General features: G+C 44.3%; 1 protein-coding gene across 5 annotated transcripts in view; it reads left to right on the top strand.

Moving 5' to 3' along the window:
* The window catches only part of TEX2 (testis expressed 2), a 97,240-nt gene that overhangs the window by 61,397 nt on the left and 18,488 nt on the right, over nucleotides 1-17,355 (top strand). For all 5 annotated transcript variants that reach the window (XR_005652104.1, XM_039859415.1, XM_039859414.1 and 2 more), the window contains 4 exons: nucleotides 74-410; nucleotides 1,686-1,933; nucleotides 10,128-10,274; nucleotides 14,878-14,977. Coding sequence is in view for 4 of the 5 variants with exons in the window: in XM_039859415.1 (XP_039715349.1) it covers nucleotides 74-410; nucleotides 1,686-1,933; nucleotides 10,128-10,274; nucleotides 14,878-14,977 (832 nt within the window). In the remaining variant the exon portion in view is untranslated. The remainder of the gene's footprint in view (nucleotides 1-73; nucleotides 411-1,685; nucleotides 1,934-10,127; nucleotides 10,275-14,877; nucleotides 14,978-17,355) is intronic.

The following is a 17,355-nucleotide window of genomic DNA, read 5'->3' on the forward strand; positions in this document are numbered from 1 at the left end:
TCTGCATATTTTAATGCACAATGTAGCCAATTCTTAATTTAGTATGTAAATCATCATTTCCCTTCCTCTGTAGATTTATCTTGTACCTAAAAGTTTGGCTCGAAAACGAATCTGGAATAAAAAGTACCCCATTTGTATCGAGCTTGGTCGACAAGATGACTTTATGTCCAAGGCCCAGACCGATAAAGAGACTTCTGAAGAAAAACTGCCAGCTGAGAGAGAGGTAGGAGGCGAGGACCCTAAGAAGCCACCCCCTCAGGAAGGGACAAGATCTGGCCAGCGAGATCAGATATTGTATCTCTTTGGGAGAACCGGCCGAGAAAAAGAGGAGTGGTTTAGGAGATTTATTCTGGCATCTAAGCTGAAGTCGGAAGTCAAGAAGCCACCTGGCGTCTCTGGCAGTAAACCAGGTAATGACACATGTGCTAAATGCTTATGTATTTTTAAAGAGCCTGTAGGAGAATTGAGATTCCCAGGTAGGAAGGAAGGAGGCCCACTCTAAATCGATGACTGTCTGTCCGCCACCTAAGGTGTGTCCTCATGAATAATTTACCTTTTAGGCTGATCACTGCAACCTTTTATATACAATCATTTAACCAGGGATGGAACCATTGGCAGATGTATGTTTTTTGCCTTTCCTGGTTCCTTGGGATTATATTTATTTTTCCATATCGTGACTCTGAGAGAATACACAGCAGCAGAACCCTAGTTATAATAAGAAGGTGGCTAGTGCTCTAGTGCTCTAAAGCGCCTGGCCCTCATGTCCTCCATGCCTGAGCTCGCTGAGTGCGGGATCCTCTGGCCTCCAGACTCACTGTGTTTGTGTCTGTAACCATGCACGTCTGCTCTTCTTATCCCTCTGCCCCGTGTTCTCTGCTTAGAACTTCACTCAATCTCTCACTGTTCAAAGATACTGTGCCCTGGTCATTGCTTTTTACACATGCTGTTCCCTCTACCTGGAAAGTTCTTTCCCTCCTGGGCTAGGAAAATGCCAACTATTTCTTTAAGGGGCAGTCCAGAGGTCACTACCCGTGAAAGTTAGTACTGGAGTAAGCGCCTCTCAACTCTCTTGGGCAGAGGTAGTCACCCTCTTCTTTCTGCCCTAAAAGTCCTTCAGTTGTACTTTAGCTACGATGCTTTTTACAGAAAATTGTTACTTATTTGCCTAGGTGCCTGAGTTTAAGGGCAAAGATTATGTCTTCTTCTTCTTTTTTAGTATGGAATTGGCCCAGAGAAGTGCTTGAAAAAAAATTTGTTGAACGGAAGATGGCATGTTTGAAATTGCCATGAGCTGCGGATGAACAATTAGCTTTCTGCCCACTTGCTATTTGCCCTTGGGGGTGTGTCGTTAAACCAGGGATGGAACCATTTGCAGATTTTTTTTTTTTTAATTTGTTTTTTTTTTTTGACCCTAAAGGATCACCAGAAAAAAAGAAAAAGATACCACCAGTCTATCTCATGGCTCCCATTACTCTGAATTGTCTTAGAGAGGAATAAAAACTTCTAAAAATTAGAGTGGAAGTGTATTTCAGGCTGGGAAATAAACTGTTAAATATTCGTTAAACAGTCATTTGATAGCATTTTAGCTGCTTTTCAGCTTAACCCAGTGGAGTTTGTTCTGCATTTCATTCACTTCGCAGTCTTTTTCTTCATCTGTGTTAATAGCCATCACTTCTTTGCTCCAGGGGTTTTGCCCTCACACAGCAGACACAGCAGTCCCTCGGGGCACCTGACCCACAGTCGCAGCAGCAGCAAAGGCAGCACGGAAGAGATCATGTCCCAGTCAAAGCAGAAGGAGCTGGTGGGCAGCGTGCGGCAGAAGATGCTTTTGGACTACAGCGTGTACATGGCCAGGTGTGTCCCCCAAGAGAACCGAAGCCCCCAAAGGAGCCCCGTGCAGAGTGCAGAGAGCAGCCCCACAGCTGGGAAAAAGGTAACACTGGCTGCTGGGCCATGGCTTTTCTGCTCTTTCACTTAAATTCCTTTCTTAATACATAAGCACTTTGAGTGCCTCTTGTGTACCCTCCTAGACTGCAGACTTTGCAGTATTTTCTCGGTTGTCAGTTGGCTAGTGTGGGCATGTGTCCTGCTAGCTGGCTTTTCCTTGAGCACTTATGCCCATGTCTCACCCACGCCCCCACCCTTGTTAATTTAGTGATTTTAATCTGCATGGGCTAGGAAACCAGAGAGCCAGAATTGTGTGAACAGAGATAACTGTCTTTGAAAGAGGGGCCTTTGAAGAACGCATGTGAGGTTTAGTGCTGGGCTCCCGCATCCACTTGGCCTGCCTGAAGCATGTGTGTGGGCCATATCTTGGCTCTCAGGAGTGGTCTGGTAGTTGAGACAGTCTCGAATAAGATATAGGTGTCTGTTTTCATTATTTATTACTGTGTAACAAACAGCCCCCAAAGTGGCTTAAAACAATAATTATTTATTTTGCTCACGAATTTGTAATTTGACCAGGTTTAGCAATGAAGGCTTCTCTCTGCTCCATACAGTGTCAGCTGGGGAAGTTGGACTGGGGGCTGGAGGATCTGTTTCCAAGATGGTTCACTGGCATGCATGGCTGGCAAGTAGATGGTAATCGTTGGCTGGGAGCTTAGCGAGGGCTGAGGGCTGGGGATCTCAGTTCTTCTCCATGTGGTCTGAGCATCCTTCAGAATGGTGACTGGGTTCCAAGGCAAGCGTCCCTTGAGAAAGAGCTGATGGACACTGTATTGCCTTTTATGACCTAGTCTCTGAGGTAAAATAATGTCATTCCTTCATGCTCCATCTCTTGCTGAGTGAATAGCAAATTCTTAGAAGAACATGTAGGATGTGAAATATCTTTGCACCGTTTTTTAAAAATAAGATCTGCTTCAGTGTTCCTATACCTCTTTTATTATTTTTCTTGCTTTCCTTAATAAGCCAGCGGAGATAGTTCTTTACTAGTTTTATTTCTTATTAATTCTGCAATATGAGCAAGTAAGGACCTTTTCCCCCAATCCTTGATTTTATTTCCTTCTTTGTGCATGTGAAACATTAACACAGTTCCAGAAATCAAAGCTGTACAAAGATGAACTCAGAAAAGTGCCCTCTCCCTGACCTATTCCTTGTATTCCTCCATGCCATTCCCACTCACCCCCTGTAGTAAACCAATCTCCTTAGTCCCTGGTTGATCTTCTCCTGGTTTATTTCCCTTTCTATGGCTTCTCATTTCCCATACTATGGCTTCTCTTTAACATATTGCTTCTTTCACTTAGCAGTACATTCTGGAAATCATTCCACATCAGTTCATAGGTATCTTCCCCGCTTCTTATTTTTAAACAGCTGCGAAATACTTACTCTATTGTGCAAATGTTCCATAAAGTATTCAGTCTATCTCTTATATGGGCATCTAGGTATTTCCAATATTTTGCAGTTACAAACAACACTATGATGAATAACTTTGTGTATGTGTATTTTTATGTTGTTGGGGGTGTATCTTCAGGGTAACATCTTAGAAGTGGGATTGCTAGATCAGACGGTAAATGCTCATGTGCTCATGTAGTTTCGTTAGATATTACCAAACTCTTCTTCGTAAGGGTTGCACCATTCATTGTTCATTCCCACCAGTGGTAAGAGTGCCTGTTTGCCCACAGTCTTGCCAAATGTAGACCTTTTGGTTGTGGTCATTAGTGCTTATTCCTCTTGCCAAAGACCAGGCCAGGTTTTTCTTAGGGTCCGTATTGCCTCTGATATCATGAGTCTAAGAGGCTGAGACATAAAGGAACCTTTGACAGTTCTTCAAGTTATACTGTCACTTCATCTGTGTTGGCCACCACCCAGAAGCTTATCCAGGGTAGCATGCCCAGAGGGAGCTTGAGACACAGCTCCAGGCTTTGCCCCAGCCTCTCCCCTCCCACCCGCTCCGGCTGCTGCCTTTTATAGGCCATGGTCTCAGCATCTCTTACCCTGAGGGCTCCAGGTCTGATGGCAGCCTCCACACACTTGGCCTTCTTTCTCACACATTGCCCCATGCTAAACTTGGTCAATAGGTGAATGGGGCCACTGGTATTCAGTGTGAAAAACACCTAGTGGTATAAGTAGTAAATATGGACTAGATTTGTGTTAAACAGTGCTAACATGCTTTTGGTGGTTATTCTTGCTGATAATTAAAACATGTCCAGGGAATACTGCATATTGAAATCACTTTAAAGTTCAAAATTTCAATTATAAAATAGCACTATTTTTGGAGGAAGGGCCTGGTTCTCCAGATCAGGGTCCCCAACCCCCGGGCCGTGAACCAGTACCAGTCCATGGCCTGTTAGGAACCAGGCCGCACAGCAGGAAGTGAGTGGTGGGCAAGACAAACTTCATCTGTATTTGCAACCACTCCCCAGTGCTAGCATCACCGCTTCAGCTCCACCTCAGATCACAAGGCATTAGATTCTCATAGGAGCACCGGTCTCTGGTGCCAAAAGGGTTGGGGACCGCTGCTCTAGATGTTTAGTGGTTAGTGACTAGTCACTGAGCCCTGACTTGTTTTTGTAACTCTGCTTCGTCCCACTACAGGCTGTGCCAGCTTCTGCAGTCTCCAAACCCCTGTGATCTTGGCGCCATTTTCTCTTTTCTCAGGCAACTTAAGCTCTAGAATAGTGAGAGAGACCCTGATGAGGCTGTCTGGGGAGACCTGCGGCTTTATCGTCTTGTCGAGGTAGTTTGCTTCATGTCAGGAGGAGATTTAAATAGTAATTCAGAAAACAAGAAAATAAGAAAACTTCTTAAAAATGTCTAACAGAGGGATACCATTAGCCCTAGTGTGGGTACCACAGGAAGGGATATCCCACAGGCTGCCTTCAGATTTGCTCAGGGGTGTGTGGCCAGAGAGGCAGCTAGCTGTGTGTGCCCTGAAGCGGGCTGTCTGGGAGAGTTGCCGGATGAGGCAGTGGTGTGCCTGTGCTCCAGGCGCAAGTCTCCAGGGCTCAGATCATGATAGGTACTTCCATGCTCCTTTTTAACGAAAGGTTTTAAGAAATGTTTAGAGATAATGTAGACTGCCCCCTGTTTGGAGGATCTTGTCTTCATTGTTACAAGTTGCACTAATTATCTTGTTACCTATAAATGGATCAGGAGATGAGAATGGAAAGTAAATAGGAATCAAATAGAAACCAGGAAACCTTAATTGGCAGAGTAGTTTTCTAAGGCTTCCCCTTTCCCCCTCAAAGTCAACTTTTCGAACAAATAAGAGTAGAATTGAAAAGTGCTTATCATATCATAAGTAAAAAATATGAAGGAAGGTACAATTTAAAAATAAATTTTAGAAGGGATATAGACAAGAGTGCCACGACAATTTAGTGGAGGAAAGAATAGTTTTTTCAACAAATGGTGCTGAAACAACTGGTGTCCATATGCCTCACACCATATACAAAAATAAACTCAAAATGAATCAGAGACCTCAATAGAAGAGCTAACACTATAAAACTCATAGAAAAAAAAGATAGGAGTAAATCTCTATAATTTTGGATTAGGTAAAGCCTTTTTAGGTAAGACACCAAAAAATGCACACAACCAAAGAAAAAATAGATAAATTGGACCTTATCGAAATTAAAAACTTTTCTGCTGCAAATAATACCATCAAGAAAGTGGAAAACAACCCATAGAATGAGAGAAAATATTTACAAGTCATATATCTGCTGAGGATCCAGTACCAAGAATATATAAAGGACTCTTACAACTCAATAATAAAAAGGTAAATAACCCAATTAAGAGATGGACAAAAAATTTGAATAGACACTTCTCCAGAGAAGATGTACAAATGGCCAGTAAGCGTGTGAAAAGATACTCAAAGTCATTAGCCATCAGGGAAATGTGAATCAAAGCCATGGTGAGATACCACTTCACAAACCGCTTGGATGGCTAAAGTGAAAAAGAGAGATGATAAGTATTATTGAGGATACGGAAAAACTGGAACTCTTGTACATTGGTGGTGGGAATGTAAAATTATGCAACTGCTGTGGAAAATAGCAGTTCCTCAAAATATTAAACAGAGAGTTACATGATCCATCAGTTCCACTGCCAGATAAGAGAAATGAAAACCTGTATCCACACAAAAACTTGTACAGCAGTGTTCAGAGCAGTATTATTCACAGGAGCCAAAAGTGGGAAACAGCTGAAGTGTCCATCAATTGATGAATGGATAACGTGTGGTATACGCCTACAATAGAATAGTATTCTGTGGTTAATAAGGATGACGTACTGCTACATGCTATGGCATGGAAAAACCTAGAAAACATGCTTGGTGAAAGAAGTCAGTCACAAAAGAACACATATTATATGATTCCATTCATAGGAAATGTCCAAAACAGGCAGATTCATTGAGTTAGTGTTTAGTAGCCTCTGGCTGGTGGTGATGGTGGTGGCGGCGATGGAGTTGGGGAGGCCTGGGGAGTGTCTGCTAATGGACACAGGGTTTCTTTGGGGGGTAATGAAAATATTCTAAAATTGATCGTGGTGATGGTTTTACAGCTCTGTGAATATACTAAAAACCACGGATTATACTCTTTCAGTGGGTGAATTGTATGGCACGTGAATTATATCTCAACAGAGCTGTAAATAAAAAAGAAATAAAACTATGTTAGAGCCAAATTTTTTTTTTAATTTTATTTGTTTGTTTGTTTGTTTATCATGACATTGGTTGATGAAATCCAGTAAGTTTCAGGTGTACAATTCAGCAGTAAGGCATATATATATTGCATTGTGTGTTCACCACCCATAGTTAGATTTCTTTCTGTCACCACATATTTGACCCCCTTTACCCCATCTACCTCCCCCGTACCCCCCTACCCACCCCCTCTGGTAACCTCTAGTCTATTGTTCTATGTCCATGAGTCTCTGTTTGTCCAGTTTGTTTGTTGCTTTTAGGTTTATATCCCACATGTAAGTGATATCATGTGGTTTTCACCTTTTTCTGTCTGGCTTATCTTACTTAGCATGATTACCTCGAGGTCCATCCATGTCGTCGCAAATGGCAGTATTTCATCTCTTCTTATGGCTGAGTAATATTCCATTGTATATATGTACCAGGGGTTCTTTATCTATTCCAATTTTGTTTTTTTTTTAAAGTTCATCATTCTTTAAAAGCGTGTGTGTATGTGTGTGTGTATAAAATAAAATGACTGAAAGGAAATATAGTAAAAATGTTTTCAGTAATTACATCTGGATAGTGGAATTATGGGGGTTGTCTACAATGAATATGCATTGTTTTTATAATCACAGAAATAGGTAACAGACCTGAAGGAAGGGTCTTTAGTTATGTCTTCTCCTGGACCAAGCAGCCCTTTGTGAAACCCTCAAGTGGCACCAGATTGTGTGTGACAAAAACTTAGGAGCAGAGGCACTAATTCTCTTTGTAACAAAAATGCCGGGCGAGTCTCCTGGCCATTTGTAATAAGAAATATTAAGTAAATCTCTACAAATTTACATTGGATGTTAATTTTTAATAAAATATATCCCAAGAGCTCCTCAGTTAGTTGTGATAGCCTTCTTCACCTTAAAACAATTGACCTCTCCAAACCTTTTGGAAGCCGCTTTTACAAAATGGCCATTTCTAAGTGTACGTATATAGCTGAAGTGTTGCCATGGGTATCCTTCTCACATTCCTTCCTGCAGCCAAACAGCAGTGTTAGGGAATGTGTGCACGTTTATTCTTTAAGCGTGAATTTTTATGACATTCATGGGAAGTGAGTTCTTTCTAGCAGCCTGTCGAATCCAGATTTTATTCATAAAGCTGCTTTGATGCATCCTCAGTGTTCTGTTGCTCTTGGATTTTTCTTTGTTTGCAGTGAGGCCATGGAGAGAAGCCTGTCTTAGAAAAAGGAACTGTTGAAAAGGAAAAAAGAAAAACCTGCTTGTCAGTTTTTCGGAAATTTGTTTCCACATCATATGCTTTGGCTTGGACATAAATTGTGAAATAGCCTTTGTTTCTTGCTATGTTTTGTTAAACCTGTTTCCTGTGAGTGACTAGGGTTGTAAAGAAAGGTTAATAAAGGGTAGACTCTCCCACTTGAGAAGGGAAAAAGCAACCTATTCTCTTTCTAAGTAAGACACGTGGTGCCCTGTGTGGGCAGCAGACAGGCCCTGCCTGAACGCCCGGGGGAGGAGAATGGCCTTGGGTGAGTGCTCACTCAGAAGCCTATGTAGATAATCTAATGTGACTCAAAGACAGTCACTTCAGAACAGCTAGACTACACCCCCCGGGAAGTGGCGTGCAGATGTCCAGGCGGAGAGAAAGTGATTCCATACAAGTGCAGCTGTGGCGTGACTGAGTGCCTGCTGGTCACACTCCCGCTCTTCTGACCGGGACCCCGTGGTGAAGTGTCTCAGTTAACAGCAGGCACCACAGCCTAGAAAAGCATAGAGAGAATACACTCCAACCATCAGAATGAGTGAGGCAGATCCATGTCTTCCGAAATGGAACAGTAGACGTGTGTTATTTTTTAAACCAGAATTTAATTTGGGGCCCAGATCCAATGGCACCAACATTCATAAGGGAGACCTTTGAAAACACCCAAATATCTCCCCTTATATGCAGTAACATTAGATGGAAAAATGCAAGTGAGTCCCCAGGACCCTAAAGAGAGAGATGGCGCAAGCTCTGACAAGACTAGTGGACAGGTAGGTGCTGGGCAGTCCACTAGGCCCTCTGTGGACCCAGTGACTAGTTCACATGGGTCAGACCCTCAGAATTCCAGGCTTCAGAAAAGTCACACATGGGTACCTGCTGTAGACCTTTGGGGTGCTCACAACTCATCGCATCTCCAAGTGTCAAATCCATGAGCATCAAGCCCCCTTTGTACTATGCATGGATATGAGGAGGGTGTCTGGTGTGTGTGATGGCTACAGGCAGCCCATGAGGGCAGGATGAATGCATTTATATAAGCCATAGAGAAAAGAGAAAGGGCAAACAATTCACAGATTTCTGCATTTCTAGTTCTTTTGGTCTTTGCTTTCTAGGCTAATTGTTTCTGTAAGGCTGTAATCTAATTAGAGACCTCCGCAGAGGGAAATGCATCGCACCAGGAGCCAGTCACAGCCCCTCTTCCCTCCCACGGGACAGAGCAGGTGGCTGTCCAGGGGAAGGAGCGTGAGCAGGGCTGTGCTGATGAACGGGGGCCTCCGTTTTCTCATCCCTAAAATAGAAGTAGAAATTCTGTGGTTCCGGGCTATCGTGAGGCATATAAATGGGAACTCGAGCATGGGCCTGGCACGGGGTCAGTGGGCAGCAACAGCGACGACAGCGATGGCCGCCAGCATTATCTGCATTAACCTCCTAACCTCAAGACCTCTTCTGTGGGTGTCGCTGCTGCCTCTCCCTCCTTCACCCTCACTTGGCCCTCTGCAGGCCAGAGTCCGTAGTCTAATTACAGCCTTGGAAACTGGAGACTAACCCAGGTTTGCTCTTCTCTTACCTTGCACATTGGCCATGACACACATTTCAGATGGGTCGCACCACATGGAGGTGAGGCCCAGGGTATTTCACCAGGCCGAGAGTGGTGGGAACAGCTATAGGAGTTTCAGAGAATTCCTGAGGGTGGCTCCCTCTAATCCAGAACTGGGGTTCTCACCTGACCTGTTCATTACATCAGTGAGAGCTTCTAAAAATCTTGATACCCACTTAAATTAGTAGCACTGGGTATAGGACCTAGGCACCAGTATTTTAAGCATTCTCTAGTCCCTCGCCAAAGAGAATCATGAGTTATAAAATCAGGCTGAATGTGAGAGTCCTGGGCATTGGGAAACTGGGGGGCTGCCTGGTGAGGACCAACCTGACAGTTACTCATCCAGGGAGCCTCATCTAGAACCAAGCTAATTGGGGGTCGGGGGCAGGGCAATTTGGGTGAGCTAATCGTATGAAATATTAGCTGGTTCACAGGAAGACTGGTAGAAAAAAAATAGACAAGGAGGAGTTTTTATCTGTGATGGTGGCTTTTCTTTCTCTCTTTTTCTCTTCACTGACATAGTGTGGGACTTATAATTTATAGGGAAGAAATACGACTCATGTGGTCGCCTATCTATAGGGAAAGACTTTCAGTGACTTTAGGAAAATAAGCACCTGCCTTGTTCTCCAGTTGCTTTTTAGCTAATTTTGGTCCCTTATTTTTTGCCAGTTGCCAGAGGCTCCACCCTCTGAGGAGGAAGAACAGGAAGCCTGGGTGAATGCCTTGCTTGGAAGAATGTTCTGGGACTTCTTAGGAGAGAAGTACTGGTCTGATCTGGTGTCTAAGAAGATCCAAATGAAACTCAGCAAAATAAAGGTATCATTTTCCACATAAGAGGCTTTTAATTCTTCACATTATTCAATTTCTAGAAGTTTTGTACCATTTTATTCTCAGTGAAAAAATAACTCAGTTTAAAGCATGTAGCATATGAAAGTAGTAAGTTCTTTTCCAACATCATTTGGTCTGTGACCTTGACCATATGAATAACTACATCTGGGAACTTAGTGACCATTCCTGTTTGCTTATTCCCTTGTGTTGCCTTCACTGTTATCCATTGTAGATGATAATCCAGAATTCGATTTGGGAAAGTGCGAGCTTTTGTAACTGGCTTGTCGTATAGACTTCTGTTATCTTTAAATTAGTATTTCTGGAATCCACCCAGCCTCACAATCTAAGCTACCAGTATATGCTGAGGAAAATGCCAGCTTACTTAAGACCGCTTTCCCAAGTTACGCTCCCTTTCCAAGCTGGGAAAGTTAGCACTGCACTCTAAATGTGTCTGTGTTTGACCTTTACTTCTGGCCAGATGGTATGTTATTTTGGGCTCTCTCTTTGCTGAAAAACAGTCCTCACACTGATTTAGGCCCACTTGGACGTGAGCTTAAACTGCCGAAGTATTCCTCACGATTGTCACTGAACGACTCATTTAGTACCACCTTTGCCAACCAAAAGACCTTATTTAGGTTATTTAGAAGTTTTTAACCCAGTGATGACCCAGCCACGGAAGAGTCACTTTGGTCCCCAAATCTTCACTGAGAGGTTGCACAGTCAGCAGCTTAAGTCAGTGGGTCTGTTGGGGTTATAGATACCTTTGGGAAGGAGAAACAGTTGGATCCTTTCCCTAGAAAAATGCACAATGACACAGAATTTGCCCACAACTTCAGAGAGTTCAAGGACCCTGTTAGGAAACTGTAAGCTAAGGTAAAATTGAAGTAGGAAGAAAATGTGGGCATGCAAGGGCTTTGATTTGATTTCTGTTGTTCCTTTGCGTGATGAACGGAGCCTTTTCTGGCTCTGGCAAGCTCTGGCTCCCTTCCCCAGCCCCTGATGAAGAGAAGAGGCTGCCTCCTAAGCTGGAAGAGTGGATTACGAGGCAGAATCCGGGGCAGGGGTTTGGGAGGGCTTTGTTGACAAGGGTCAGTTTATTTGTGTTCTTCAGGTAGATTGAGGGGTGAACCCACCCTGCTAGCCAGGTCCAGAGGGAGAACAGGAAGTGTCAGTGACCCTCACATAGGCCAGCAGCCGACCTGGAGCTGACTCAGCCTTCTTGGATTTTGAGTTCCTGGGTCCCATGGCCAGGGCTGACACTCTTCTTTCTCCAAAGACTGTCGTGGGCTCTTCTCTGAGCAGGAGGGCTGTGAGTCCTGGCAGCATGTGACAGAAAGCAGGGCCTGTGAGAGAGGGCAGTGTCCCACGCTTCTCTCTGGGTTGGAAGTCCACGGAGCCTCTCTCCTCGGTGGAGAAGGGCGAGTTCCCTCATCTCAGAGGAAGTCGAAGGAAAGTTCTATTTTCATCTCCTTCTGCTTGTCATGTGGGCTGTTGCAGTTCACAAACCTAAACTCCCTTCTGTTTTTTGAGGTCAGAAGTGATAGAAGGTTAGGACGGAGAAAGAGGCCCAGATCCAATGGCACCAGCAGTACTCCCGGCATTGCCAGCCTCAGCGCCTCCACCCTGACCTGAGCTGCAACGCACAACGCGCCCTGCAGACTAGCGAGAGCCCTGGCAATGGAATAAACAGGAAGGCAGCCAGATATTACCCAAATCTGAGCCTGCCACCACCCCTGCCAAAAGAACCCTTCTTACCACCAACAACCGAATATCCCTGGAAGAGCTAGCTATTCCTTAAACCTAGTGTATTGAATGTTAGCAGCCAGTCAAGGGCTAGAAAGGCTGGAGGAGCCTGAGCTGTCCCCTGTGACAAAGATCTCCCTGACTCTTGGTGTCCCTTGAAGGCCTGACATACGGAGAAGTCTTTGCTGGCCTTGCCCTGCAGTCTCAGATAGTCACCCTTGCGCATGACAATGACTCATGTTGTGAAAGAGCAGCCGGTGTGTGTACCTGGCAAGTGATGGGTGTAAAACATGCTGAGTTTCTGCCCCGACAGCAAGTATACTCTTGGCCTCTGCTGGCTGAGCCAGTATTGCCCTGGGCTCTCAGTAGCTAGGGGCCTCTTGTGTGTTTCAGCAACTGCTGCTGTTACTGCATCCGGCTTCTCATGTACCACCCACCAGCCTGAGAATGTCCCGTACACCTGCATGTCCAGTCCCCAGCTGGGTTTACCCCGGAGGGTAAAGAACACGCGGTGGGTTCCTGTCTCTCTGTGGTGCCCTTCAGGTGGGCAGGAGAGAGGTTCTGGTTGAAAAGAGCAGGAGGACGAGCGACCTTTCCTTCCTCCCCTGCAGCGTGAGAAGGAGGCTGCTCCAGGGCCTGGTCCTGGACACTTTGATTCAGATCAGAGATCTGAACAAGAAGAGGGTGGAGGTGGGTGAGAGATGTTCTGTAATCTTGGAGTTGGGTGCTCAGGTGAATAAGCAGGTAAACAGACCTGCAGATCCCCCTGCCCCATGCTGCTTACTGGTAATGAGCCCACCGCACCCTGCCGAGGCTTTCTCAGTCCTAGTTCCTCCAGTCCCCTCCTTCATCTTGGGTCCTTGTGGGGCCGCAAGGTGCAGGATGGAATGGGGTGGGGGATTGGACAGGGCCCGAGGGGGAACAGCATGTTTCTGCCGGCTCTGTATTCACTCCCCTAGCTCAGTGTTGGACCTCTGTTCCCGTAGAAACCCATCATACTCCTGACACACAGGGTATTAGAATGACAATAATAGACAAAAAAGGACTGGTGCGGGATGCAAGGTTTTGTCCACATTCTTGGCCAAATAGTGTTCTGTAGGCTGATTGGGAAGCCAACCACCGCATGATACTGATGCTTTGGAAAAAGATTTTCCAAACACAGCAAACATCAGTTCAGAAATGTGCATTCGAATACTGTCTCTAGTCACATTTTGTCCATCGCAGACATCATGACCTTTCCAAGTTAACCCCCCTACCCCTGAAAAATCAGAGATGAAGTTCTCTGACTGGAAAATCCAAAAGTGTAGATATAAATTTCTCTGCGGGGAGACAGCTGAAGAGGCCCAGTCAAAATAGGCATTAGATTCATGCCTGGCTAGATGCTGCCTTGTTTTATGGGAAATTCTCAGCATATATTTACTTAATTTTGAATTTCACAAAATTACTCTAATGTTCAAATGGAGAAATACTCGTGAGGAAAAATTCTGGGGGAGAAGAAAGGAGAGGGACTTGCCAGATTTTAAAATGTATTATAAAGCTGCAGTAATAAAAGCAGTATGACACTGGTAGAAAACAGTGCTCAGTACAGATTGCAGTGTAGTGGGAATCTCAGATTTAAAGGTGTAATTACAGATTAGTGGAAAAGTATGGATTCTTCAATAAACAGATTAAAACACCTTACGAATTACTAGGGGAAAAAATTAAGATGGGTCCGTAATTTACATCTTACACTAAGATTAGGAACGGACCAAAGATTTTTTTTTTGAAACACACATACGCAAATCCAGGTAGAAGAAACATAGATGAATTAATTCTGTAGTCTTGAGTCAAAGTAGAAATTTCTAAACCTGCTGCCAGTACTTTCATGTTATTTCCTTTAGGGTAAATTCCAATTACAGCTATATTAGTCGGGGTCCCATTCAAATGGAGTAACCTGAGGAGAGAGTTTAATAAAGAGGAGATTTATAAAGGTACGGATTGATGTAGAGAAATTAAAAGAGATGATGCAGCACCCAGGGCCGACAGGAGTGGGCGCTGTTACCACTTCCTGCGGGAGCAAAAGCAGGGGTCCGTTACCAGAACTGAGCCGCATGGAGAGGGCTGCCCATCTGACAGGAGCTGTAGCCTTCAATAGAGGGAGGGGACAAATGCCCCACAATCGTCTTCTACCTGTACCTCCCTGTCCCCTGCCCATAGGTGTATCCTGTTGGCCAAGTCCAACCAGAAGCCAGAGGGCAAGCGACCAGCCCTTGCGGTATAGGGAGGGGCTTGAATTCAGGGGGCAAAAGAAAAATGTCCAGTCTAGGGTCAAGGGATGTGATTTTTTTTCCCAAAGATTTTAATAAGTGTTGTGTTTGCCTGTCAGAAATGTAGCAATTTTTTAACTCCCCATTGGTAGCCTAAGAAGAGAGGGCATTATTAACCTGTCCTACATGGCTGGCTGCTTCTCCACGATCAGGTCTCTGGCCAAATGCCACTCCTCAGAGAAGCCTTCACTGACCTCCTTAGCCAAATAGCCATCCCGCACCCATGCCCCAGACTCCTGTCTTGTTACCTGCCTTATTTTCTCTGTAGCACTAATCACTCTGTGAAGTTACATTACTTATTTGTCTACTTATTTATCTGTTTTCTGCCTCTCCAGTATAAACTCATGAGAGCAAGGACCTTGCCTGACTTGTCCACACTTTCCGTTTGTAGTACAATGCCTAGTATGTGGTATGTGCTCGATAAATTTTGGTTAAATAAATGTGTCCCAAAACCTCGACCATCATTCTTTCTGAGAGTATGTTGAATTCTAACATTTACCAGGTTACTAACGTCTCGTTCATTGTTTGCTTCTTTTCTCCAGCTCCCCTACTTTATGAATGAGTTAACTCTGACGGAACTTGACATGGGGGTGGCTGTGCCAAAAATTCTTCAGGCCTTCAAGCCTTATGTCGATCACCAAGGTAACTCTTAATTAACTCCAGAGGGCAACTGACCTTTTATAAGAGTGTGAATATGTAAAGATTTATATGTGTTTCGTGGCTCGTGGTATTAAAAGGACCTTGATGGAGGTTTCAGTACCCAGGAGTTTGGTGAAGTGAGGAGTGAGCCAGGCAGGCAGATAGAGTCCACAGCAGGCATGGCAGCAGCTGACGTTTTTCTCTGTAGTATCCCTTTCCAAGTAAGCCTCTTTCCACCTAATCTGGATTTGCATTAATTCCTCAAAAGACTCTGGGACTCTGGGACGAGGTAGAGGAGAAAACAATTACGACTTTTCAAGAGAGTGATATTTGTTTTGAAAAATTTAGAGTCTCTAGCATCTTCTTGAGTCTGTGTATGGCTGTATCAGATGGCTCGAATCATTTAGTGAAGTACTTTTCTGTATTGTATATATTTGACATAAATAAAAGGGATTTTTTTTCTAGCAACATTATTAGTAGCCCTCTCTCTCTAGCAATATTTCAGCTCACAGCCCATATTTGAGCATCCCATCGATTTCAGAGACATATAGACCAGAGTATTATTTGCAGATCCAGAAGTCTACCTTATACCTGCATGTTAAGATCACCTATAACCACTGAATTATGTCTACACATTGATTCAGAGTGCTCCTGGGTTCGATTGATTTCTGATTCAGCAAAACTAGAAAAAGTTCTTTGCATATGATTTAGCTAAAATTCTCTTAACTGCATGTGAAATTTTAAGAGATGCATGATCTATGTGTCAAGTGTATAGCTAGACTCTTAACCCCATTATGGGCATACAAGGGCTGCCTGTCTTCCTCTGGCCCTTCCGGGCTCTGGGTTGCCCTTTGCTCTTTGCCTCTTTTGGAAATGACTTGTAAATGATCAGCTAACATAGTATAAATGAGCCGTAAATGATCACCTAACATAAAGCTCCGGAGAGGAATGTCGAGCATACAGAAAATAAATGATATGTGTACATACTCTTATTTTCTAATGCATTAGCAGTCTCTTATCTCAGGACCGAATTCATTCGTCCTTTGTTGAATTAGTAGAAATATCCAACGAGGAGGGAGAGGTGCCACAGCTGGGCTTTGCCCCATTTAAGAAGTGTCCCTGTGGCTTTGAACTCTGCAGCCTCCCAGGGCAGCTTTGTCAGGCTCTGAGTGAAATTCACCAACTGTCTAGGTCTCTAGTCTCTTTCCCGCCCCTCTGAAGAGAGACATTTCACTAGCTAGATCAAAGCTTTCCCGGTTTTTAATCCATTTGAGGCTTATTTAACTCTTTTTCTGGGCAAGTTTTGGAGCTCTGCCTGCTTATGCAACAAATGAGGAAATGTTACTAAAGAAAGGAATGATAAAGACTTAAAGGCTGTGAGCTTTAGAAGTTTGATCAAATTAGGCTTTTCCAGGTTTGCATGTGATGGTAAAACAGAAATGAACATGAAAGAAATGCACATTTTGGCTTCCATTGCTCTAGGGAAAACTTTCATTTTAGGGAAATTAAAATCAGGGGTGACTTGCTTGAACTGACTCTGGAAAGCAGAGCTCACCTTTTAGGAAAATGCAACCCACAGTGAAGAGGCTTCAGCAGCTCTGGGAGAGGTGCTTCCCGTGGGATTGCCCACCACCTACGCCCCCACCCCCGTCCTCTGTTAATGTTTCCTAACTTGTACTTGTTTGTCGGAGGCCCATGGCTCAGGAGGGCTGTTCAGGCCAAAGCTGGTTGGATCACTGTCCCCGGGATGCTTTTCTTGAGGCAACATAGAGTGGTGGTTCTGAGCACCAGCTCTGGGGCCTCGAGCAAGTTCCTTAAACTTTCTCGCTAACTTCTTTCTCTAGTTGGGAGACTAGTAGCACCTACTGGTGGGCTTCTCGTGAGGATTGTGATTTAATATGCGAAAGGCACTTGCAAGGCCGCTGGTGTGAGGCAGGTACTGCATCTGTGCTAGCTATTGTTATTTTTACCATTATTAGTGACACCTTCAGCTGCTGGGACTCTTGGAGTTTAGAATGTGGGTAGCCGTGGTGTCCCTTTGACCCATCTTAAAGCTGGCAGATCCTACCAGAATAAACAGAAAGCAAAATGCCATTGTTAGCTTTCGTGGTCTTGCCACTAAGAGGTTAAATTAAAGGAGCAAAGTCTGTAGTTCCTCTGAATGAAATCACATATTGGGCATGTTGGCCTCTCCAAGTTCCAGAACACACAGCCAACTTCTAGTGTAGTGAGTAAGGTTAAATGACCACCTTCCCCAGGGCATCGTCACTTCCCACCAATGGCAGGTGGCTAGAAGGTGGAGATCTGCCCATTGGGAACTAGCTTTGCACCTCCCGCCTTATCTCTGCTCCCCACTCCACATTCATCTCTAACCCTGAGGT

This window comes from Pteropus medius, unplaced genomic scaffold (assembly GCF_902729225.1).
Source record: "Pteropus medius unplaced genomic scaffold, Ma_sr-lr_union100, whole genome shotgun sequence".
Taxonomy (NCBI): Eukaryota; Metazoa; Chordata; class Mammalia; order Chiroptera; family Pteropodidae; genus Pteropus; species Pteropus medius.